Source organism: Asterias amurensis, chromosome 13 (assembly GCF_032118995.1).
Source record: "Asterias amurensis chromosome 13, ASM3211899v1".
Lineage (NCBI taxonomy): Eukaryota > Metazoa > Echinodermata > Asteroidea > Forcipulatida > Asteriidae > Asterias > Asterias amurensis.
The window spans coordinates 16,174,235-16,200,409 of NC_092660.1; the positions used below are offsets into that span (position 1 = coordinate 16,174,235).

Sequence of the window (26,175 nt, forward strand, 5' to 3'; positions counted from 1 at the left end):
CGTCCACGAATTAAAAAAAAAAATGCCAGCGGAAACTTACTCACTGTTTATGTTCGTATTATTATGCCCAACACTAATACCTACTGACATTAGTAGGCTGGCGTAGCAAAGCATGCATGTATACTTTGTCCTTCCACTAACTGATTTGTGACCTGAAAACTCATCAGTATGGATCATTGTCAGAAAGGTGATCGCCCATCTGTTAGTTTAAATTTACCTGAATACCACAGCTTTCGCCATTACCCTTTTTCATATTATTCGAGACCCATTGACATACCAATTAAACTTTTGTTTTTGTATCATAAGAATTGTTTTTTTTATTTTGTTTTCATTGTATTTTTGTTTATATTGTTATTTAACAATTATTTATCACATTTCTCCTCCACAAAGTTCCTACCCCTCCAAGCAACGTGACTTTCCCAGTAATCAGAAGCGACCGCATCACCGTGTCGTGGCTTCGTCCATCTCAAGGCGATAGCATCAATTACGAGATCCGCTACTGGAGAACAGGATCTGGAAACTCATCATCGGCTGAGATAGTTAGAGTCAAAGATGATCAACGGACTGACCTTCAAACAAGAGAGATCACGAATCTGGAGGGAAATGTCAGTTATTCATTCCAGGTATGGTGCCAAGTAAACCACAGGCAATGCTGCATCAGAGAAAGAACAAACAAACATTGCTCCCAAAAGGGTATTCAAACTGCTATGGTTAATAAACAGTCAATGTCATCAGCAGACTGACCTTCAAACGAGAGAGATCACCAACCTGTGAAAATGGTTTAACCTATTCATTCCAAGTATGGTGCCAAGTTAACCAAAGGCATTGTTTTACAATACTTTTGAAGTGTTAGTGTTTACTGAACTGTTAATGGTTTTGTCCTTTTTAGATACGTGCTGAAACACATTTTGGACTAGGAGGATGGAGCAACGTCTCATTATCTGTCACATTGCCACACAGTAAGTTTATATACTTTTCATGTGGATACTTAATATGTAATATCTACATCAAGGCAACAGGGTCATTATTTGATACCGTTAACCCAAAAGTATACCCTGATCAGGGTATACGTTTGGGTCATGAAGATGCATGTACTCATGTCATCGCACAAGAACACTCACGACCATTAAAGGAACACGTTGCCTTGGATCGGTCGAGTTGGTCTTTGAAAAGCGTTCTATAACCGTTTGTTATAAAATCGGTATGGTTAGAAAGATGTTGTAAAAGTAGAAAACAATGATTTACACAAATATGCCTCGAAATTGCGTGGTTTTCGTGTTACCTCGTCGACAAACACGGTCGGCCATTTATGGGGGTCAAAAACTTGACTCCCATAAATGGCCGACCGTGTTAGTCCGCGACGTAAAATGAAAACCGTACAATGTTGAGTGCTACTTGTGTGGATCATTGTATTCTACTTTTAAAACATCTTTCTTACCACATGCATTTCATAACAAACGGTTTCAAACGCTTTTCATAGACCAACTCGTCCGATCCAAGGCAACGTGTTCCTTTAAATAACTGCATCTTCTTTCTCTTCTGTAGTGAACGCATTAACTCAGACGCCTATCACTAGACTGAGCAGTCTTCTGATTATCGTTATCTGTTTGGTCATTGCTGCTGTTGTGATTATTGTTGGTGTAATCGGTTACACCCGAAGACGTCGTAAACGAAGAAGACTAAATCCATTGCAGCTTCAGGGGTTAAATGCTGACCAGGAACTCGTGAGTAAAAAGTTGCATTTGCAGGTATGATTCAAAAGACAGAACTAAATAGAGAAAACATCACTCTAGACTACTACACGCCTGCCGAAACGTTTCCCAAACCAACCCCTTCCAACACATAATCACCAGACATTTTGTTTTCAGGCTTAAAATATAATTTAAATACATTAAATGCATTAAATATACAGTGACCAGTTTCTATATATTCTTTTTTTTTAATTTGCTATACTGCTTCACAACAGGTTTCTTATGAGAATGCGGAACCACGAGAGGAGAAACCAACCAGCGCACCAATCCCAAAAGAAGTTTCACTGGTACAAGAGTCAGTTTATGAACCTGTGGGTCCCGGTTCATCTGCACCTAGAGATGCACTCCCAGCACCAGAACCAACACCAGCACCAGCACCAGAATCACAACCTACATACGAAGATGTTGGTTTGCCAACATGGGCTAACCCATGGAGTGTCTTTTGGGAGGATTTGATGGTAGGAAAAAAAGTACTTGGGAACGGGCACTTTGGTGAAGTACATTATGGCGGAGTAATGCTTAAAGGAGATCTGTACAAAGCTGCGATCAAGAAGCTCAAAGGTATGTCTGAGTGAAATGTCCATGTTCAATTTCCATTATAACAGAGATAAGCAGATTTCAAAATGGACTTCAAAATAAAACCAGCTATTAAGATGATGATTAAATATTTGTTTTTGTATATATCTGCAAGTATTCCCTTTCTAGTGGCAATGTTTATAGCAACTATACACTTCTCAATATTTTTAGTGAATGGGTGTTTTTTGTTTTGTTTGTTTTGTTTGGGCATGCGTACACAAAGGTTTTCAAGCCGGTAAGTGTTTGAAATAACAGTACTCAAAAACAAATTTTTGGCGAGATACCATCACTAATGCTTCTTTCTTTGACATGGAATTGAATTTTTCTTTTCAGAAAATGCACCTTCAGCTGACAGAGAACATTTTTTAGAAGAACTCAAAACAATGACAATTCACGGCAGTCATCCCAACCTTGTCAAGATTTTGGGTGCCTGTCAACATGAAGGTAAGTGATTCATCTTCAATTTTTGTTTATGATAAAAAAAAAAACAAGGAACGTTATTCACATTAAAGGAACACGTTGCCTTGGATCGGTCGAGTTGTTCTTTGAAAAGCGTTTTGTAACCGTTAATTATAAATAGCATTTGGTTAGAAAGATGTTGTAAAAGTAGAATACAACGATCCACACAAATATGCCTCGAAATTGCGTAGTTTTCTTTTTACCTCGTCCAATAACACGGTCGGCCATTTATGGGAGTCAACATTTTGGCTCCTATAAATGGCCGACCGTGATAGTTCGCGACGTAAAAAGAAAACCGTGCAATTTTGAGTGATACTTGTGTGGATCATTATATTCTACTTTTAAAACATCTTTCCAACCATATGCATTTTATAACAAACGGTTACAAACGCTTTTCGTAGACCAACTCGTCCGATCCACGGTAACGTGTTCCTTTAATAAGAATTCTTCAGAAATTGCATTGCAATAAGCGTTTGACCAAATACAAATTGTGGGATTGCTGGGCTGTGAAATTCAATTGTTATTCTCAATATCTGTTTAAGGTATATTGTACGTAGCTATGGAGTTTTTATCCAACGGTGACCTCCGTTGCTACCTGAGGAAGGCTCGATCAATGGAGGATGATGGTCAAGCATCGCTGTCTCCTCAGAAGCTGCTCCAGTTTGCTCTGGATGTGGCTAAAGGAATGCAACACCTGGCTGCATCAGGGGCAAGTATACCTTTATTTTTCTAGCCTCTTAAAAAGAGTATTCAGATAACTATGGTTAACAAACGGGCAATCTAATGTCATCACAGCAAAACCTAAACACATTAATAAAGACTGTAATGCCACACAAAACAAGTTTTGACATTACTCTCCACAATAATTATATTAAAGTCATCATTTCTTGAGACGAATTATACTGCTGCAATAATCTTACTGGAACATTTGGTTAAATGGTGACCATAATGTTGTATGGCACATGTTCTTTAGCTGCCCAGTAGGCAACCCAACAACTTATAGACTACTCCTTTACAAAAGCTTTCAACAGTAATAACACTTGTATTCCGGTTTTAAAATACAGAACTATTTGAACTTTGATAAACCTTATACTCGCTAAGATCATTACTTTCTTTGATGGACTGTAAGGACACATTTATCACCTGTATGAGTCTAGATTTTGTTTTATTGCTCGTTTTATGTCAATAATAGTTGGTGTTGCGGAAGGCTCTTATAGTATGCACTTTGTAAATGTTTGTAAATTGGTTTACTCATAACGGTCGGGAGTAAGACTAGCGAGTTGATGTTCTCATCTTGGAACTAATTTAAAATTTCATACATTTTTACAGGTGATACATCGTGATTTGGCCGCAAGGAACATTCTCCTTGATGATAATCTGGTTGCCAAGGTTTCTGACTTCGGTTTGTCACGTGGAGAAGACGTTTACGTACAGACATCAAAGGTATCGTATGCTTTAAAAGCTACACATAGGGACGCATACAACGGATGTAGCGTACGATCAATATAAAGTGTTACCATTGTTATCTTTTCAAAACAAATTTCCATTCAGACGTGCCCTTGAAAACTGTTTGGCCATGTCTTAACACACTGGCTGTAAATGAGTCTTATCATGTTCAATTAGATAATGTTTCAACAAGTCATTTCACAACATAAACGATTGGCATTTTTGTGAGAGGTTTTTCTCATCCCGGTGTAAACTTTACTGTCTTTGTAGACTCGTGTCCCAACTCGCTGGCTCTCTCTGGAATCACTGACTCACCAGACGTACACTTCGAAGAGTGATGTGTAAGCAAAATTTCTAAAAACAACAGTATTTGCACATAAAAGTGTTTTCATGCAAAATTATCGATTGCAGTAAAATATCAATGGACTGTTTTAGTAATTAATTGTTTTACTGAACAATTTTCCTGAACCAAGTGACTAATTTGATTTAACGTTTGTTTCACACACTAGGTGGTCCTTCGGAATCCTGCTATGGGAAATTGCCACCCTCGGTAAGATAATTGTTCCAAAATAGTCTTAGTATTCTACAACTGAATGTCTAAATAACGGAATGCACTTTTACATCATTGTGATTGGGTAATCGGTGTATGGGTAAAAACCAAAAAATAATATTCTTTATCCCGATGCAAATTTAACATATTATCATTGTGATTATTGTTCGTATACAGGTGGTACACCGTACCCTGGTATCAAGACTCCATTCCTGACATCAAGGCTGGAGAATGGATACCGTATGCCCAAACCAGACAACTCCGATGACAAAATGTAAGATAATGTTGTTAACAAATATGTATGATAGAGGGCAGAGTTAAATAATATTCATACAAAATTTATGCAAATCATAAGATGAGACCAATTGTAACAACAACAAGTGCATTTGATATGCACCATGAAAGCTTGTTGTATGACATGGATACAAAATTATGCCATGCTTACCATTATGGAAAATTTTAATGTTTAGAGCAAGAACGTGTAGCAATACAATGCGCACTGAATTTTGTCATATTTTTGTTGAAATATCATTGCTCTAGTCTGTCACATTACTCCCGAAACGGCCCAAAGAAAGTCATCCTTACAATGATCGGAAAAAAGATGTTCTTGTAAGACAATAATTTGATACCATCGGTCTTATAGGAGTGGTTCAGCTTGTGTTTAATATAAATAAGCATTCAAATGATGGCCAGGGATTTTAAATTATGATTGTCGGTTGATCTGCTTTACTAAAACAGTTACGATGTGATGGTGAAGTGCTGGCAGGAAGATCCGGATGATCGACCATCCTTCAAAAAGCTTGTCTCTATCCTGGAAACAATGGCCGACAGCAAGGAGGATCAGGTGAGACTAAAATTAGATGTATAACTTACTGTGTTGTTAAATTCAAATTATTGATGCTTAGAATTAAACACGTCTCTGAAGAAAGCTTGCCGTTTTATGATTAACTTAATGGCCTAAATGAGTGAAGAAAATGGAAATTACATAAACAAAATTATAAGCCCTCATCACAATTTTTGACACTTAACTAGATGTTTAGTAGGCCTAAGTGTTCTGTAAGCTGTTTTGACAAGTAAACTGTAAACTGAACATGTTTCATCTAGAACCAACCCTATTAGACATTTTAGCTGATCAAGGTTTGTGTTTTTATTGTGCCATTTTAAGATCGAAAACAGGTCTTGATTAGTTTCTTTATAGACATTCCGAAGAAGCACTTTTTTTTACAGCAAATTTAATGTTTGAAATAAACTCTTGCCACAATTAATAATAAATGCAGAATAAAAAAAAATGGAATACTCGGTTCTGGTTTCAAGCAACGACCCCAACTTAGAGAAGATAACTTAACAAATAGACGCACTATCATGCCTGATGACGAGGTCTAAGCATTTCGAGAATAATGTTTAATGCTGCGTCCAAGCTTGTCCCCAGACACCTGTTAGCGACGGCTTAGTTTCGTATATCCTTACTCATTCCAAAAGAGTATTGAAGTTTTGTTTATTTCTTAACAGATCTACATGCGTCTGTTACCGAGTTCGAAACAGTATTTGTATGAGAACATACACCCGGAGTTGGACGACAACTAACTGGGTGTTTTCAAATCGTATGGGAACCCATCTTGGTACAAGTCGAACCGATATTTTTGTTTTAACGCTGGCGTATAACACGCGAATTTGTGGAGGTACTGATGTGTCGTAACATACTTTTGCTCATACTATTCAATGTAACTGGTTAACCTTGTGTACTTAAAAAAATACGTAGTTGTATAGGTAAAAGGAAAGGGATCAGATAATGTTTTGGCCATGTTATCCAAACGCCAATGTAATTTAGACAAAAGCACATGGATAATCCTTTTATTGTATCATTGTTATAGAAATAATAACCGTTTCATGGTTATCCGCTTGAATCCACTAGAAGCTTTTTATACAGAAAAAATTAACTGCTTATAAATCAACAAAAAATATAAACTGTGAACTTAAATGGACACATGTTAGGCCTTATGTATGTATGTTATAGCTGGTAGTTTCTTGATCGTTTTTCAGGTGGTAGTTTATCTCAGTAGTTTGATTGTCAGTTCGTGATTTCGCTATACTGTTTTAAATTGGTTTGTGGGTCTTCTTTGCTTTCATCGAATTGTAAAATGCTGTTAAGGACACAATCGAGTGAGACGTGGACATGAACGCTCGATTTAAAAACACGTGGTCGTGGTCGGGCGGAAAAGGACCGAGTCACTACTATTTATTTCCATTAATGAGTGCCCCCTCGTAATAATGAACGTTATAATTGTAGCGAAAAATGCATAACCTTTGTCATGATTTCCAATTCGTGTCAAGTCCGGTTCGCGAAAGGATTTTGCAGACGTACGCGTATTGATGTGTTCACATTGCGTTGCGTCTAAACAAGTGCCAAGGGTAATAATTGTGCCACCCGTATGTTTAATATACTTTATCTCAGCATCTCAACATGTCGATATCGTACTTTTAGTCATGGCCTCATGAAGTCCTCTTTACCAATCAAAATGGTTGAATTGTTCTGTTAGGTCTTTTTGAATTTAATGTGACGTACGGTTTATTACAACAACCATTCTTTTAATAATAAGATTGGAAGTTTAAACATCTAAACTCGAAAGTACTTACTAGATCCATTGTTTGTCGTACTAAATCTACTTTTAATTGGGAAACCCCACCAGATCGTTAGAGGCCCACACATCAACATGTACTATAACTTTAACTTGAACATCGGTATGTTTCAATCATTTATCACCAAGAAACCTAATATTAAAGTTATGGTAAACAATTTGTGTTGTCATGTATTCAATCAAGATTTCATCGAATCCTGTATATTTATGTTGAAGTTCGGGATCAAGTAATATCCTATAGGGAGAAAACTTAACGTGGGTAAATATATATTACTGAGCTATATAATGATTCCATATCGTTCATTTTCTTATCATATGAAGTTTGTCATCCTTCTTGTTAATGGTCAATCCTTTCATTGGTATGTTTGGTATGTTCCTCATGTTATTATTCTACATGGACATGTAATTAACTAGTTTTTTTGTTGTGCATCGCTCGGAGTATTCTCTTATATAAGATACTGAACTAGGATTGAAATATTGTGTAAATAATTCAACATTCAAGTATTTTTGTCATAGTGACTTTATACATAGACATGAGAACAACCATTGCTGATACTATTGGTTGGTTTCATGTATTTAATTCATGGCTTTTATCAATACACACACTTAAAAGAGTTGGGTTGGTGAATACGATGAAGTTCAAACTATGTCCTTGTCAATATTGTTGCATTCAAAAGTTCGTTAATAATAATAACACTTATAATGCGCCGGTATCCACCACTGGTGATGCTCATGGCGCAAGGAAGAAAAACAAAATTAATGAAAAGCAGCTGTGGAAAAGTTGGTTTTTAGGGCCTGTTTGAACTTATGAATAGAAGACATGTTACGGATATTAAGAGGCAGATTATTCCAAAGTAGAGGACCAGCATGGTATTTGAACAAGTCGTTCCTTTGCTACGGAACCCATAACGGGACATGTAGCTCAAACGTTGGCAACAAATACTGAAACAAAAAAAATAATGAGAAAACGAAACTATAATCAAAGTATCATGATTTCATAAAGACGAAACAGTATTTCGAGATAACGCTTCGTGGTAAAAACATGCAAGGGAATAATGTTTACACATTGTTTACCATTCCAATTTTATCTGATTACCTTACCCCTTAGGGGGGATACGTACCTGGTGGCTTGTTACTACGAGAAAAGTAAAATATTTAAGACCAAAGCATGAATCAGTGTAGACAATTCATTGGCATTGTAATAGCTTAACATCATTAATTCAAAACAAGTGTACTTTTGAGAAACTACAGCATCATAAGCCAACGTGTATAATATAAAGTGCTTTAGGCCTGCTTAAACTGTTTGAAGCAAAATAAACAACAAACAAAACCATAAAAAGAAAACAACTTTGAGTATTTTCAATTGTATTACTTCGGGTCATTATTACATTCCTGTTGCTTGGTAGCTGTCCAAGCCATGTATGCCTTGACAAAAGGCTACCTTTTAGGCAGAAAATGTTAATGTCCATATGAATATTGGTCCAATAATAATTTAAGCGATCCCATGACAAACATATTGCAGTATGATTATGTTTACTTACGAATACACATAAGTTCCCGATGTTAAATACAAATGAGAAAAACAGACGACCTGAGTATTAGTTCGAGGTTCAATTTGGATGATTTTGAATGTTCTGTTCAATAAAGAAACATATGCTTGTTAATTTAAGCTGTGTTTATTTTGGGAAGCAGATCGAGTCCCCTATGAATACTTTGATATTGAAAATGTTGACCGAAGTTTTCTGTTGGGACACAAAGTCCCAATGGGGTGACCAGAAAACCGTTGACACTGGTGTGACAGGAAAATCTGTCATCCCGGGAATTCTGTCCCCGAAAAATGCGCATAAACGTCTTCCGATAGCGCCCTCTGTTGAACCATATTTAATCAATGCTAAATAAGTTTATATGGGGGACAACATTATAGAGGGAAATACTTATCTAGTACACCGGTGTCAGATGCAATTGTGTCCGCCACGCAATACTGTCCGATCAGGACACTTTTGCATATGCAATTGTGTCCGGGGCTATGCAAAACCGTCCGGCGGCATGTACATGATTGTACATGTATGTGCGCGCGTAAGCGAGTGTGCATGCACTGGACCTACGTAATGAAGCATGAATATGCACTTATTTTATGATTGCAGCGAATACCCAACAGCCGAACATTTCCCATGTCATTCATGACATGCACTTAGCATGTAAAACAAACGGCGAACACGGTTCCGTCGACCAATGACGTTTAAATGAATGTCAGACAACACCGTCGAGTTGTCCACGGACGAGTTGTCCGAACGGACGAGTTGTCCGACGGACGAGTTGTCCGACGGACGAGTTGACTGGTCTCCGTTTAATTTCTTACAAGGACAGCTTTGCACGGGGCGGACACAACTGCATATGCAAATGTGTCCGGGCGGACACAATTGCATTATGCAGCAGCGTCCGGGCGGACACGATTGCATATGCAAAACCGTCCGGCGGACATTATTGCTTATGCAATAATGCATCCGGATAGTATTGCATATAATAGGACATAATTGCAAGCCCTTTTCGCTTTTAATGGAGAGCGAACAAACTGTGTTAATACCCACAATCACTGTGTTAATACCCACAATCACACACAATCCAAAGAATTTGATAACCGTTTATACTGAAACGCCCAATTTCAATGTCATTTTTTTTTTTTTTTGCCAAGTATCACCATAAAAAATTCAGTGGGCATTTGTGTGTGTTTTTTGCAAAATGGCTTTAAGTGACTGGTAACTTTCCCTTAAGTTCTCATGACCGTAGTTCCTATCGTTGTGCGTGAGGGTGTAGGGTCTCTTCAACTCGTTTTTGTTTCAAGACAATAGTTGACAAAAATGGTTGTGCATTCTGAATATTGTCCGTGTGTACTTTGAATGTGTTCGCAGCACCAATAAATTATAAAGTCATATGGGTATCATTTGATATGAAACACTGTCTTGAGCGGACAACAATTAGCTTGAGAATTTCATGATCACTTTGATTATTCGACCTTGGTTGTTCGTTGTGATTTTTGAGTGGTCTGGATGAACATTTGGCGTATTAAACTGGATAGTTCCTCCTATTAGCTAAACAGGAAATACAGATGTTTATCGCAAACTGATTTGGGGGGAAACTGTTTTACAACGGTTCTCAAAAGTTATTATTGAATGCAATCATTTTGCGTGTTGTGTTCTTACGTTTCCTTGTACAGTATTGGTAAGGGTTTTTAAAGTAAGGACCAGTTATCTGCAACCATAATCAGGTTGGATTCGTTATAAAATAAATCATTTACAAATTACATCACCTAATCCTTTAAACAAATAATTATTTGATTTTTTTTTTTAAATATAAAAAAAAAACAGTCTAGTAAAAAACGACAAGCACCAAACATCGTTATTGATAAGGATAAAACATGGTTAATATGAAAGCGTACTCATTATGAAGACTATACAGAACAACTTCTTTCTTTGCAATGTTTGTATAAAGCTGTATTGCCCTCTGACAGCTCTACATATTGCCTAACCATCCACGAAGACAATGGGAAAACTGAAACCTTTGCATATTCTTGTTATATCTTCATTTTTTTATTTTTTTTTGCCTCCTGGCCCACACAATGGATTTAATACACAGTTGTACTGTTTCCTTCTTGAAGTATAGATTTGATCAAACTAAACATGAGCTTCTGTCTTCAATTATAAAGATAAAACGTCAGCAATGTTGAAACAGTGTTAGTGTTAACTCGTAAATACACAACGAGTTGAAATTTCACTAATTTTGTCCTCTTCTTTCCCTTTGGATTCGTAAGATTTTATGACTATTTTAAAGGCACCTGGAAATAGGATTTTTTTTCTTTTAAACATCAGAGTATATGTTTATTAACAATAAAACAATTTTTTGAGTAATTGTTTGTCACGATTTATATGTTAAAACAATTAATTAAGTGCTTGGGGGTTTGACTCCGCCTACCCCTTTTGTGACGTAGGAAAAGGAAGACTTTGCCTCGATCAAACATAGACCCCCCTCGATGCGTAGATAAACACACGTGCAAAAGTACATGTAATTCTAAGACGTGAGTTTGTACGCTGCGAAAAAGGTTTTTTTCTGGCAATGCCGACCAGGTGAATTGCTGCTGGATGCAGCAAAACAACTAAAGATGGGGTCAGTCTTCATCTGTTTCCTGCAGATCCCAAGTGTAGGCGGTTGTGGGCTGCGAAAGTCAGATTAACTAGAGCAAAGTGGTCCGGTCCGACGTCTTCAGCGCTATGCAGCGAACACTTCGAGCCGTCGTGCTTCGAATCCGGGATACACAACTCATTTGACATGACGAGAAGAGCCATTCTTAAACACGACGCCGTCCCAACAATTTTTCCAGCTAGTGGGAAGTCGAAGAAGGTATCTGAAAGACGTGACGAACCCAGAGGAGCATTTGCTAAACGTGAAAAAATTCGAGTAAGTTTGAACTTTTAGGGTATGTTTTTAGCTTTTGCCAAGTGACACGATTTTTTGTTGGTACCGCATGCGATTCACCGTGCGTGCAGGTCTATGTGACCGTCCGCACATTATACAGCAGCCATAGTGCGTGCGTGCAGTCTGCTCCGTGGCCGTATTTCTATAATAATACGTAGGCAGACCCACATCATACAACCCATTTGTTCACTAAAAATTTGCATAGTTAAATAAAAACAGCAGCAATAGCTTTTGTAAAAACCCCTAGGCGTTCAACATGTTCAAGTTTCAATGTACGTATGTGTGTAAGATCGTGTCTAAATTTGTTTTGATGTGCCATGTTCCCAGACGTAATGTACGGGGGCCTGACTACAAATTTTCTCTTCAAATATCGCGCCTTGAATTACGTCACGAACAGCGCCCTCTCGGGTCGGGTCCTACTCGTAAATTTGTAAAAACAATCAAAATTAATATTTTTAAACCTTAACTTTTTATTCACATTCCTCTCATAAAAACACATATTTTAGTGACAAAAGCTTTATTTAAAAAAAATACCACTTCCAGGTGACTTTAATCACCACCATACTATTAATATTTAAAGTAATAGCATTTCCTGTAGGCTTAGGCTTTATGAAGACATGGTTATGTTTTTTTTTTGGTTTGCTGCCCTATAACTGCGCGGTGTCCACTACGATTTGCATGATTTTTTTTTTCAACTCGGCCTTGCGATCTTTACATTCTCAGATGGGCTTTGGCCGACCTCCCTTTTTGACAAGGAAGATGATGTCAATTATGTCACACAACGTTTGATTTAAAAACAATATTGAGATTTCATAATATTTCATAATAATACATGATCGGTCAAGATTTGAGAATTTAATATGGGTAGAGACATACATGCATTACCAAGTGCAAGTTGTATGAAACTTTATTAACGACAATCAATAGAAACCATTTCAAGTCTTACTCATTGTCAAAAGACAAATTGTTTTTACATTTCTCTGGTAAAATGTCTTCCCGTATTCCCCGTCAGCTTTACTGTAAATAATAAAGTCGATTTTTATTCTGGATTGCAGGCAACAAATTGTAACAAAAGTGTATTCCATTTGTGGTAAACAAACGTTTGCACGGGTATCCAAGTACAAATCAGGTTCAATATATTAGCTAGACTAATTAAGGAAACATGATATTGTAATGATGTGCAATTCAAAAGAAACATTTCTGGAATTACTGTTTTGATAACATCTTTTAAAAAGAGCAACAGACACCAGGATTTCCTGCCCTTTTCTCCAAGGAGGAACTATTCAAGTTATTTAACAACGACTAAGTAAATTTGGCAGACGGTCAACCTTCACAATCTTTATCTAAAAAACAATAATTATCCTTCATTGGTCAACAATAAATTGCATAATTTCCTTATTCAATTGTATTAGTAAAATAAATGTTTTTCCTTCTCATAGTGAAATGCAATAGGCAAGAGGGAGCAGTCAGTGTCGCCTTACAGACAGCCATGGCGGGACAACTTCATGTGAAACTCAAGCTGCTTTTCATATTGTTAGGAGTGTTTGAAGGTATAGTCCTTTCTTTATAGTTTTTTGTTTACGCTTTCTTGAATGTCATGACGTCGCCATGATATTAAAATGGAAACAATCGTAAACTTAAGCAAAAAGGGTTAAATCTTACCTACAAGTTTTAATAGTCACTACTTACTGTTTCATATAAAAAAAATAATAATGTTTAAGTTGTTTTCCAAATGTTTTTATTTTTATTTTTACATAACATGTTGCACTTTAAAAACGTTGCTTGCATGTTTAACTGTAAGCAACATTTAACCTAATGCGTAAAGTGTTAGCATTTACAACGTGTGGTACATTCGCACAAGGGCCCTGATGGTATCTTTGGGCGAAACCATTGGTGGAGATTGAGGGGGAAGACTCACAAGAAAGTTTGTGGTTTAAGCATGTCCTGAGTGGCTCGTTGACAAGCTCTACATTCAAATAAATCTTTACTTACATAGTATGTTAAAAGATCTTGGATTTGGTTCTATTCTCGGAAGCTATTGGATTTTGACATTGTATGACTCTCCATCTGCGCGCTTGATAAACCGTTTGTGTTCTTTGTTGTTAGTGGCTCTGTATGTGCGTCTTGATTTATATTATACTCTTGCCCAAAGTAGGCACATTGGTTGCACACCTTAGTTTAAAGGAACATTACAGAATTGGTTTTGCTAAAAACAAAAAACAGTTCTGTCAGTGTAAGCACTTTATGTAATACACCATACATAAACTGACAAACCTGAAGAAGTTTGAGATCGATCGTCCATCTGGGTCACCAGAAAATAGTGACAGACGATTACACATTGATTTGTATGGCATTGATGAAAAAAAAAAATAATAATTACACGCTCACTGAGCGATAAACTCCAAACGCATAGCTAAATTTCTTTCTCATCAAATTATGACATTTCAGTCAGAAATATTTCAGGCGGCAACACGCTAAGCATTCGTAAAGGAACCTTTTTTGTTCCTTAAAGCTAGCCGACATTATCGCAAATGGAATAAATATTGCATGTCAAACAATTTAAAGCTTAATACAAATCGAATTTATAAAAAAAAAAAAAAAAACATTATTACTGCAACCGAGTGTTTCATACGCGGGATTTTTTTGTTAACCTTGCCCTCGTGAATGGGTCTTTATTTTCTTCCGAACAAAACGAAACGTTTGATTCATGGACAGTTGTGAGCTTATCTTGAAACTTCGCATTTTTTTCCATATTTACACTGCTAGAAAATGTCCATTGTTGACATGAGGAATGCAAAATTATTGAAATCGACATATCGAGACCGTCCAAGTTGATATCGAAATTTGTATATTGTATATTGCTAAACATCTTCCATTTCTAGCTTCTAGAATAGTTACATACACAAAGATATTGTATGAGCTATTTACAAGCGAGGGCACTATATATAAGGCTCACTTTTATGCCCGTCGGATTCCTTTCCAGGCTGTCTTCTCCAACCGGGGGAACACGAATACATCTTCAATATTGTATGCAATAACACGTTTTCAATAACACGGTTTTGAATTAGAAAGACTTGTTTGGGACGTTCTACTTCTGTTGTTCTCCCTTTGAAGGCTTTTTACATGTGTTCTGAAATTAAATAATCAAAATCACACTACTTTCGCTCTTAAGAATCGATACCAAAATGCACATTTTGTTCATCACCTGATACCACCCTTTGTTTTCTATGTAGTTTATTTATTCAAAGGCAGAGGACACTGTTGGTAATTACTCAAACAAATATCATCATAAAACCTTTCTTGATTACGAGTGATGGGGATAGGTTGATAAAATAAAACTTTGTGAGAAACAGGTCTGAAGTGACGTAGTTTTCGAGAAAGAAGTCATTTTCCACGAATTTGATTTCGAGACCTCAGATTTAGAATTTGAGGTATCGAAATCAAGCATCTGAAAGCACACAACTTTGTGTGACCATGGTGCGACAAGGGTGTTTTTTTCTTTCAGTATTATATCGCAACTTAGACGACCGATTGAGCTCAAATTTTCACAGGTTTGTTATTTTATGTTTAAGTTGAGATACAGCAAGTGAGAAGACTGGTCTTTGACAATTACCACACGTGTTCAGTGGCTTTAACTATTAATTGTTTGATCTGTGTCACTAAACAACAAATTTGTCAAAATATCAAGAACAATATTGCGTTCAAATAATAGTACAAATTTTGAAAACTATTGTTGCTTTTTTGTCACGGTTTAACCTTGTTCTAATGCGTAACAACAACAAAATATATATATATTTTTTTTTTTAAACCTCGCAATACAAGCAGTCTACAAAATCCATGTTTAAAGGGAGGGTACACGTTTGGTAACTGTCAAAGACAAGTCTTCTCACTTAGTGTATCCCATCATACCCATAAAATAACAAGCCTGTGAAAATTTGGGCTCAATCGGTCATCGAAGTTGCGAGAAAATACATGATAGAAAAAACACCCTTGTTGGACGAATTTGTATGCTTTCAGATAAGGTAAAAGACTTCTAGCTAGAAGTCTTTTATTATTTTAGTGAGAAATTACCTCTTTCTCAAAAACTACGCTACTTCAGAGGGAGTCGTTTCCCACAATGTTTTATACAATCAACAGCTCTCCAATGCTCATTACCAAGTCAGTTTTTAAGTTAATATTGGTTTTGAGTAATTACCAAACATGTACTTTCCCTTTAACTTGTTTTCAGGCGTGTCAGCAGTTGCAGACTTTACCAGCGTGACAGCTTATGGCCCTTTGCAGAACAACACATACGTATTCATCGCAAGTTATTTGGTGACTGGTGATGAGCCCACAGCAACCAGAAAAGAAGATTATGGTTTAACATGATTCATACCGACTGGTAAAGCTACCGACATCACTGCGTGGACGGATTATTCTGAACCTTTACCATCGACATTGCCAGACAATGTAAAGAGGAAGATGTATAAAGTTCCCAAGGCCACTACAGGAAGCGTCGGTGCGTTCAAATGGACGTATGGCTCTAACGAAGTGAAAACGATACGGATGAGATCCACAGGTAAGGGATTCAAATGAACAAGTCTTGTGACTAATTGTATGCTTCTGCCATCAAGATATTGCTTTAGAATATTATGTCATACATTAGAAACCCGATGGTATTGTTTTCTCCTCAATTTAAACAATTTAAAATAGCGTTATTAAGAGTCATTTCAGGTGAATAGTTGACATACTTGCTCACGGTCAAAATTTTTTTTTTTTTTTATACTTTGTTGGTGGAAGGGCCTTGGGCTGCAAGTAAACAAAATTGCATTTTCAATTCCATATATAGCCCGTTGCCATGGTTACGGCTCATTTTGTTTTTTGGCCATTTTAGGCCGATTTTGGGGTCTGAAAAAACAGGTTTTTAACTCATATTTACAACTCCACCCCACCAAAATGCAAAGTTGGTTCAAAAAACCTTGTATATCACTACAAAGTATCATCCTTTGCCTTCCTTCAGAAAAAAAATATTGCTTTAAGTATCACCCTTGTGCTATTTTTGCATCGTGCATTATAGTATGTTTTTAGAACTTGCAAAATCGCCATTTTTACCCTATTTTTTGACCCCAAAATGTCAACTTGCCAGGGGTCTCAGAAAATTTTCCTTTCGGCCGTGATTAGGGCCAATATTGGTCTTTTCATATCTGGTGAGAAAAACTTGGGCAATTGTATCCTGTTGTATCAGTACTGCCTCAAACTAGACTTTTTTCCCCAAAACGTGAAAAAATGCTTTTTAAGGGTCTTTTCAAATAATATTGACATACGTGTCCACGTTGAAAAAAAAGGAAAATTGTTCTTATACTTTGTGGATGGTAGGCCACTTTTGGCCGATTTGGGGGTCTGAAAACTGTTTTTTAGTTAATATTTACAACTCCACCCCACCAAAAAACACAAATATTTCATAAAACCTTTTCCATCACTACAAATTATCATCCTTGGCTTTACTTGAGACAAAAAATTATTGCTATAAATTTCACCTTTGTGCTTTTTTTAGAACGTGCATTAGAGTATGTTTTTAGAACTTGCAAAATCAACATTTTCCCCATATTTTTGCCCGCATTTTTTTTTTTATGGAGAACATTTTCCTTTTGGTTTTGAATAGGGCCAAAATTTGTCTTTTTATTTCTTGTAAGAAAACCTTGGGTAATTGTATCCTGATGTAACAGTACTGTCTCAGAAATAGACCCTTTTCCCCCAAAACATGGAAAAATGCATTTTGAAATATTATTTGCTTCATTTTGAATTTATAACAGAAAGAAGTAATACTTCCATCAATCTGGCAGATCTTCATAAGCACTCTGTAGGCTTAGTGCATTACCCAACATTGATCAGGACTTGTTGATGACCTAAATCTTAGAATTTGCCCCACCGCGGCCCTGCCCCAATCATATTTCTTGACATTTCATAAAACAAAGATTTGTGAACAGCGGCTCTTTTTTTGGAAGTCACATTTTTGAATTCCCTTTACAAATCAAGAAAGTTTCTGCAGTCTAAATTTGTATTGGTTCTCAGAATATTTCCATTTTGGTTGTGATTGGGCTATCGTTATGGTTTGCATGTCAGCTGGGGCGAAACACTTTGGTGTTGTGACACTTCTGCATCAAACATGGTAATTTTTGTAAAAACAAGAAAAATGCATTTTGAAGATATCCCTTAGTTTGAATTAATAAAACACAAAAACGAGCATGGTTATTAAACAATCTGGCAATGTTTCCATGCTCTTTAAAGTAACAAGTACAACGTTATTATTTTTAAGCCATATTGCAAGAAGAGAAGTAGTGCGATGAGCATTCTTTACAAGTTGTCTAATTGGCCCCTGCCTGCTACCAAACTAAACATTTTCATCCCCATCAGAACAAAGAGGCTCTAAAAGTGCGCAAATACTGTCTCCAAAGTATCTAAATGGCCATTCACCTGCCTTAGCCTTCTGTAAGCAGTTCCCCCACCCATGGTGGGATTCCTTTAAATTGTACTGTTGCAAACAATAACAAAGGTTTATTTTTCACGTGATAAACACTTCAGCAGGTAATGTTTGACAATGTTTTTTGTTCATCGTTCTCAGAGACATATATAACAAATGAATTAGTAAGATAGTGAATGGAAAAAATAATCAAACTAGGATGAATAAACCTTTGTCACTGCAATTGCATCTTACTTATTTATGCTAAGCAGGTGCAAGTAGTTACAACTTCTATCAATGTTGTTTCATTAAAGGAACACGTTGCCTTGGATCGGTCGAGTTGGTGTTTAAAAAGCGTTTGTAACCGTTAATTTCAAAATGCATATGATTAGAAAGATATTTTAAAAGTAGAATACAATGATCCACACAAGTATCACCCCAAAACATGTTTCTAACCATATGCATTTTATAACAAACGGTTACAAACGCATTTCAAAGACCAACTTGACCGATCCCATGGCAACATGTTTCTTTTTAATGATCTCTTATGCTCAATCATGCAAATCGTTAGTATCATTGTTTTTAACAACACTTTTATGCGGAGGCTTTTAATTTCCCACATTTGTGTTGGACATGATTGTTTATGATCTCTGTCTCTATGAAAAGTTTTACAATTGGTAGCAGGCAGGGACCAAGGAGAGTAGGCCCTGTATTAAAGACAACTTGTAAAGAATGCTCATCGCACTCTACTTGCAATGGGAATCATACCTGTACAATAGGTAAAATAGCCAAATCAAGAACTCTCAGTGGCAAAGCATTGGTTATGGCTTGGTTGGATACCATTATGTTTAAATATAAACGTTGTATCCAATACTCAAAGGGCATTCAAACAGTGCCAGATTTTTACAAGCATGCATTGATTTTGAAAAAATTACTATACTATTGAGCCAGGTAGTGTCACAACAGGATACAATAACCCAATTGTGTTTCTCCCCAGAAGACATGAAAACACCAAAAATCGCCCCAATCACAACAGAAAGGGAACACTTTCAAAAAAGAGGTGCTATTCACAAAACATTGTTTTATGCAATTTCAAGGAATATGATTGGTGCTGGGCCGGGCAAATTCTAAAATGTATGTCCTCAATCATTCCTGATCAATGTTGGGTAATCCACTAAGCCTACAGAGTGCTTAAAAAGAGAAACAAGATTGATAGAATTATTACTTTTTAATGTTATAAATTCAATTTGAAGAAAAAACAATTCAAAATGCATTTTTCTGTTTAGGGAAAAAAAGGTATATATCTGAGACAGTACTGTTACATCAGGTAGACTTGCCCTTATCAAAACCGAAAGGAAAATATTCTGAGACTCCCCCCCCTGAAAAAAAAATTAATTTTGAGGGCAACAAATATGGTAAAACTGTTGATTTTGCAAGTTCTAAAAACACACTCTAATGCACAATCTAAAAATGGCACAAGGGTGAAATTTATAGCAATAAATATGGTAAAACTGTTGATTTTGCAAGTTCTAAAAACACACTCTAATGCACAATCTAAAAATAGCACAAGGGTGAAATTTATAGCAATAACTTTATGTCTCAGGTAAATCCAAGGATGATACTTTGTAGTGATGTAAAAGGTTTTATGAAAGATTTGTGTTTTTTGGTGGGGTGGAGTTGTAAATATTAACTAAAAAACAGTTTTTCAGACCCCCAAATCGGCCAAAAGTGGCCTAAACACAAATGAACTGTTACCATGGCAACGTATTATATAATGATTTGAAATGTAAATTTTGTTTATTTGGACCCCAAGTCCCTACCATCCACAAAGTATAAGAAAAATATTCTTTTTCCCCACCGTGGACGATGTATAACGATATTATTTGAAAAGACCCTTAAAGAGCATATTTTCACGTTTTGGGGAAAAAAGTCTAGTTTTGAGGCAATACTGTCACAACAGGTTACAATTCCCCAAGTTTTTCTCACTGGCCCTAATCACAGCCGAAAGGAAAATTTTCTGAGACCCCTGGCAAGTTGACATTTTGGGGTCCAAAAATAGGGTAAAAATGGCGATTTTGCAAGTTCTAAAAACATACTATAATGCACGATGCAAAAATAGCACAAGGGTGATATTTAAAGCAATGATTGTTTTTCTGAAGGAAGGCAAAGGAAGATACTTTGTAGTGATATACAAGGTTTGTTGAAATAATTTTGCATTTTGGTGGGGTGGAGTTGTAAATATGAGCTAAAAACCCGTTTTTCAGACCCCAAAATCGGCCTAAAATGGCCAAAAAACAAAATGAGCCGTAACCATGGCAACGGGCTATATATGGAATTGAAAATGCAATTTTGTTAACTTGCAGCCCAAGGCCCTTCCACCCACAAAGTATAAAAAAAAAATCATTTTTTGACCGTGAGCAAGTATGTCAACTATTTAGCTGAAATGACTCTTAATCCTTTTGGAAAGATAAACGAGTATGCAACTACAACAGATGCTAGTAAAACTCCAAATCAGAAATACTTGGTGAAAACCATAGTGAAAACATTTGACCACTGTCAAGCTGGGTACAATGTGGCAAATTTATGGAAAAATTTCCGAGCGCCTAGGAATCATAAAGGCATTGTTGTGAAAAAGGGGTGATCAACAATCATCTTGTCCGTGATGTGACTCATTTTACGTCAAAACAAGGACTGGTTTTACAAGGACAACTCTCGTGGGTGTTATTTTGATTGGGTATACAAATACTTTTGAGTGAACGGAGTTATTTATTGCGAGTGAACGAAATGATTTCCTGCTCAATAAATAGTTTAATGTCAACGAAATAAACTGTTTCGGGCGCCAATAATGATTTCCAGCGTACATATTTGTATAATGCCAGAATTAAAGTCAGTGCCAAATCTTTAGCGATCCCGCGAATCGTACGCTTCATGTGATGGGTTGTGTCACATATTTAATGGGAGATTAATTTGCAAACTCTGTAAAAAAAAATGGCATAGTTCAACCCAAAGGCTGCTCAAACGAGAGTAACACACAAACCAAAAGATATACACAAATCGCCAGCATTCAGCAATTATTTTCTGACCCAAGCTTTCAATAACATTGACAGGGAATGTGTACACAGTACGCTTGTATTTTACCAAGTGTCTGGCCAGCTCGGTGTCGGACCGTCTAGTGGTAATAAAGCTCGTCATCATTGCCCAATTTTTTTTCTTCGAAAAGGCATGATGCTTTTTGGCGAGCTGCAGAGCAGTGCGAGGCTATGAAATACCTATTTCCGTCCGGCGTCCGTCCGTCTGTCCGTCCAGCCGTCCGCATTCAGTGGACATGTTCAAGTTTTTGGTTTAAGTTTAAGTCTTAAAGTTGAGTTGTTTTTGTTTTATACTGTACAAGCCCAAGAAGATTGTTATACAATTGCCAGTAATTTTCAGCTATGTTTTCAAATAATGTTGAAGTTTTTGAAACAAAAAAAAGTTAAACTTTTGTGGAATAAAACAAAATGTTAAAGTTTTGGGAATAACAAATAGGTTAAAGTTGTTTTCAGGCTCAACCATTGACATCTGGATTTAAAAGAAACCAACTCAAGTTAAAATCTTAAAGTTTTGAAATATATTGTTAAAACAAAAATTAAATCCTCTGTCACTGGTTCCAGTTGAATGAGCTGAAACAATAACAAAACATAAATGATCATAACTCCTGATCGCAATCATGTCCGCCTTGAAACTGAGACCTAAGTCAAATATTGCTTCTTACATGTAGATTCATATGAAAAGATAAAAATCGAAGAATTATTCACTGGTTTCAGTTGAATGAGCTGAAACAATGAAAAACATTACATGGTCATAACTCCTGATTACAATGATGTACTGAATTCAAACTTAAGGTAAACATTGCTTCTTACATGTAAGATTCACATGAAAAGATAAAACTCAAAGATCTAATCACTGGTTTCAGTTGAATGAGCTGTATCAATGAAAAACATTAATGGTCATAACTCCTGATTACAATGATGAACTGAATTGAAACTTAAGGCAAACATTGCTTCTTACATGTAAGATTCACATGAAAAGATAAAACTCAAAGATCTAATCACTGGTTTCAGTTGAATGAGCTGAAACAATGAAAAGTTTGAGCGGTCTTAACTCCTGATTGCAGTGATGTACTGACTTGAAACTTAAGTCAGAAACTTGATTATTACATATAGATGCATATGAAAAGATAAAACTGAAATAGTGCATCACTGGTTTCAGTTGAATGAGCTGAAACAATGAACAACTTTTATAGACATAACTCCGTTTTTCAATGATGTACTAACCTCAAACTTAAATCAAATACTGCTGCCTGTATGTATATAATATGAAAAGATAAAACTCAGAGTGCATCACTGGTTCCAGAAGTTGAATGAGCTAAAACAATGGAAACCTGAAATGGTCATTACTTCACACTTGTCAAATGTCCCCATCCCTTTGACCATCAGTTGATCAAATTATTGTTTTTTTCTATCTGGTGATCGGCAGCTCGCCATGGCAGCTGTGCTGTTCTAGTTATACCATGTACGTACCAAAGTGAAATTACGTAAGTGACTTTGCATTCTGTGTTGTCATTGACATCCACAGCAACCCTCCTACCGACCTTCGTAAGCCGTACTGTGAACCTTGGGGATCCCGTTAGTCTGGTCGTTACCAAAAAATCAACGCTTGACAAACAGTCAAAGAGCAAATGGAGGAAAAATGGTGGGAATCCGATGAGACTAAACAACCTGCAATTCGACATAAGCATCGCTAGTACCAACGACAGTGGTATTTATGAGTGTCATTATCGACACGAACGGGACTTAGGAAATCAGGCGCTAATAAGGTTAATTGTAAGAGGTAAGCAGAATGAAACTTGTGTTCAATGTATAAGATATAAATCTGTGAGGTTACTGTTGTTGTTTAGGTTATCTTAGGCTGCTATCTTTTACATTTAAACTTACAATTACATCCCGACAACATTGCTTCACTTCAATGCAAAGATGTCATACATCTTATAATAATATATTATTATGTTATGGTATAAGATGTATAACAACTATTTTTCTCAAGAAATGCAGAGACGTAAAAATCACAAAAAAAAACTGTCGGGTTCAATCAGGAAATTAACGGTGGTCAATGCGGCTGCTGTATGTTCCAGGGTCATCATATAGGGGGGCAACTATGTGCTGGTTTTTACGCTAACGTGGAGGTTATTGTAAGCGTTTGACAATGTTTTTTCTTTGTTACAACAGGATGCCCACAAAATAACTATGGCCCTCCGGCTTGTAGCAGCGAGTGTCCAAAATGTCTGAATGGTGGTGTTTGCGATGACGTTGGTGGTGACTGCATTTGTCCACCTGGGTTTAGTGGTGAACTCTGTGAAAACAGTGAGTACACAAATGACGAATCTTGTTTTGAAGCTGACTAGTAAAAACAATTGGTTCTGGGCTTTGGATTCCGTTTGCATTTTTATTTGTAGAAAACTTCCTAAGTTTCGTTTTACAACAATTAATGATAATGACCATTAATCTAGCAGAGTAGTGTGAACAAGTTCTACACCAATGGGCGGGATACTATTAAATCAATTATCTTTCAGAATGTTCTTGGAGAGTTGTTCGTGCTTAGTGCAACCAACATATTTGTTTACAACGCCAAACAGACCGATCGATTACAGTTTTTTTTAAGTAGTATCACCCGAACGTATTGATGTGTTTAAGTGTTGTTGATGTCATGTGAATTGTACTTAGTAAAAGGACCGAACCGCTTTGGCCAAGAAGGAAGCCTTCACTGTGATTCTGTGGGACTGCCTTCACGAGGTTCTACATGTAAAGGAATGCTGTTCTGTTTACCAGATCCATACGGATGCAGCTGTGCCGCTGGGTACCAGGGACTTGAGTGCAAGACAGGTACACTTCTAAATCAAGCAATCAGAAAACATCATCCAAAAAATGTGCCGTAGATAAAATAACCTATTGATAGGCTAAACGCAAACAATATTTCAAACTGAAGAACAAAATATGACTTCCCAAGAAATCAAAAATGCACAACGAGTACATATCTCCATTCCCCTGCTGTCTGCTACGACTGTGTTCAGATCAAGACGGTTGTGTGTCTAGGCATTTTCAGGCGGCTTTAGGAGGATATCATGAGGTGGCGCTGAAACGTAATATAGGATCCAACCACGCGGACTTTACACCTTGGATTAAGAATCCCCCAGGAAAAATAAAACCAATTCATTCTGTGTACATTTTCTGTGTTCGATGTACCAGGTGTCGATAAACAGACAGTCAACATTTAGTGTTTTTTTTTTTATGAAGCTTTATCTCTGCTTCTTGCTTTACTGGTTCAGATTGTGATGATGGAACATACGGTGCCAACTGTGCCCAGATATGTCACTGTGCCGAAGGGGTGTCATGTAATGGAACAACGGGTCGGTGTGACGGAAACTGTGCAGCGGGATATAAAGGAGTTAACTGTCAAGGTACGGATTGCAGCTGGAAATTTGTAATTTAAGAAACAACCAATTTGATATTCAATGTCTACATTAATAGCCATCATGTCTCTCTTCCTATTTCCCAGTACAATGTACCTCTGGCGAATTCGGTTTGAACTGTAACCAGACTTGTCACTGTGCGGACGTGGGATCGTGTGATGGCACAACGAGCCGATGTGTTGGAGACTGTGCAGCGGGATACAAAGGAGATAATTGTCAAGGTACGGATTATAGCTGGAAATTGGAAATTTAAGAAACACCGAATTTGATTTTCAATTTCTACATTAATAGTCATCATGTCTCTCTTCCTATTTCCCAGTACAATGTACCTCTGGCCAATTCGGTAAGAACTGTAACCAGAACTGCCACTGTGCCGTCGCGTCATGTGATGGCACAACGGGTCAATGTGACGGAGACTGTGCATCGGGATACACAGGAGACAACTGCCAAGGTACGGAATAATGCCTTCAACTGAATCTTGAAATGTTAGGAAATTCAATTTTACAATGTTCTCTTTTCTGCTTTTCAGTGTGTATCGATGGCAAATTCGGTGCCAACTGTGACCAGAACTGCCACTGTGCCGTCGCGTCATGTGATGACACAACGGGTCGGTGTAATGGAGACTGTGCATCGGGATACACAGGAGACAACTGCCAAGGTACGGAATAATGCCTTCAACTGAATCTTGAAATGTTAGGAAATTCAATTTTACAATGTTCTCTTTTCTGCTTTTCAGTGTGTATCGATGGCAATTTCGGTGTCAACTGTGCCCAGAACTGTCACTGTGCCGACGGTGCGTCATGCGACGGTACAACGGGTGAATGTGATGGAGACTGTGCAGCGGGATACCAAGGAGATAGCTGTCAAGGTACGGACTACAGCTGGAAATTGGTAATTTAAGATGTAATTTGAGATGTAATTTCTACATTAATAATCATCATGTCTCTTTACTTATTTTTCAGTACAATGTGCATTTGGCCAATTCGGTTTGAACTGTAACCAGACTTGCCACTGTGCCGATGCGTCATGTAATGGAACAACGGGCCAATGTGTTGGAGACTGTGCAGCGGGATACAAAGGAGATAACTGTCAGGGTAAGAGGACATGCCTTCAGTTAACATTTGAAATGTTCGGGATTTCAAAAGATGCTGTAATGTTCTCTTTCCAACTCTTCAGATTGTATCGATGGGAAATTCGGTGCTGACTGTGCCCAGACTTGCCACTGTGCCGACAGTGTGTCATGTGATGGAACAACAGGTCAATGTAGTGGAAGCTGTGCCGCAGGATACACTGGGAACATTTGTCAAGGTATTGAACACTTACTGAGTAAGCATTAAGACAAA

The 26,175-nt window shown here is 37.0% G+C and overlaps 2 protein-coding genes across 2 annotated transcripts in view; both read left to right on the forward strand.

The window, feature by feature from the left end:
- Positions 1-168: 168 nt before the first annotated feature.
- LOC139946293 (angiopoietin-1 receptor-like) lies at positions 169-6,919 on the forward strand. Its single transcript, XM_071943917.1, has 13 exons — positions 169-187; positions 391-623; positions 890-959; positions 1,546-1,724; positions 1,967-2,312; positions 2,661-2,771; positions 3,329-3,495; positions 4,116-4,229; positions 4,503-4,573; positions 4,742-4,782; positions 4,960-5,056; positions 5,521-5,626; positions 6,292-6,919. The coding sequence occupies exons 1-13, from the start codon at positions 169-171 to the stop codon at positions 6,364-6,366; spliced, it is 1,629 nt and encodes a 542-aa protein (XP_071800018.1). The 3' UTR covers positions 6,367-6,919.
- A 9,430-nt stretch (positions 6,920-16,349) lies between these two features.
- Positions 16,350-26,175, forward strand: part of LOC139946294 (protein sidekick-2-like) — a 40,964-nt gene continuing 31,138 nt past the window's right edge. The window contains exons 1-9 of the mRNA XM_071943918.1: positions 16,350-16,446; positions 22,942-23,196; positions 23,592-23,726; positions 24,087-24,245; positions 24,689-24,820; positions 25,152-25,283; positions 25,569-25,700; positions 25,795-25,926; positions 26,009-26,140. Coding sequence (XP_071800019.1) covers positions 16,350-16,446; positions 22,942-23,196; positions 23,592-23,726; positions 24,087-24,245; positions 24,689-24,820; positions 25,152-25,283; positions 25,569-25,700; positions 25,795-25,926; positions 26,009-26,140 — 1,306 coding nt within the window. The remainder of the gene's footprint in view (positions 16,447-22,941; positions 23,197-23,591; positions 23,727-24,086; positions 24,246-24,688; positions 24,821-25,151; positions 25,284-25,568; positions 25,701-25,794; positions 25,927-26,008; positions 26,141-26,175) is intronic.

Coding starts and splice junctions, on each gene's coding strand:
- LOC139946293 (XM_071943917.1), top strand. Junction 4,783..4,959: donor ATGGGAAATTGCCACCCTCG/GTAAGATAATTG, acceptor GTTCGTATACAG/GTGGTACACCGTACCCTGGT. Junction 5,627..6,291: donor CCGACAGCAAGGAGGATCAG/GTGAGACTAAAA, acceptor ATTTCTTAACAG/ATCTACATGCGTCTGTTACC.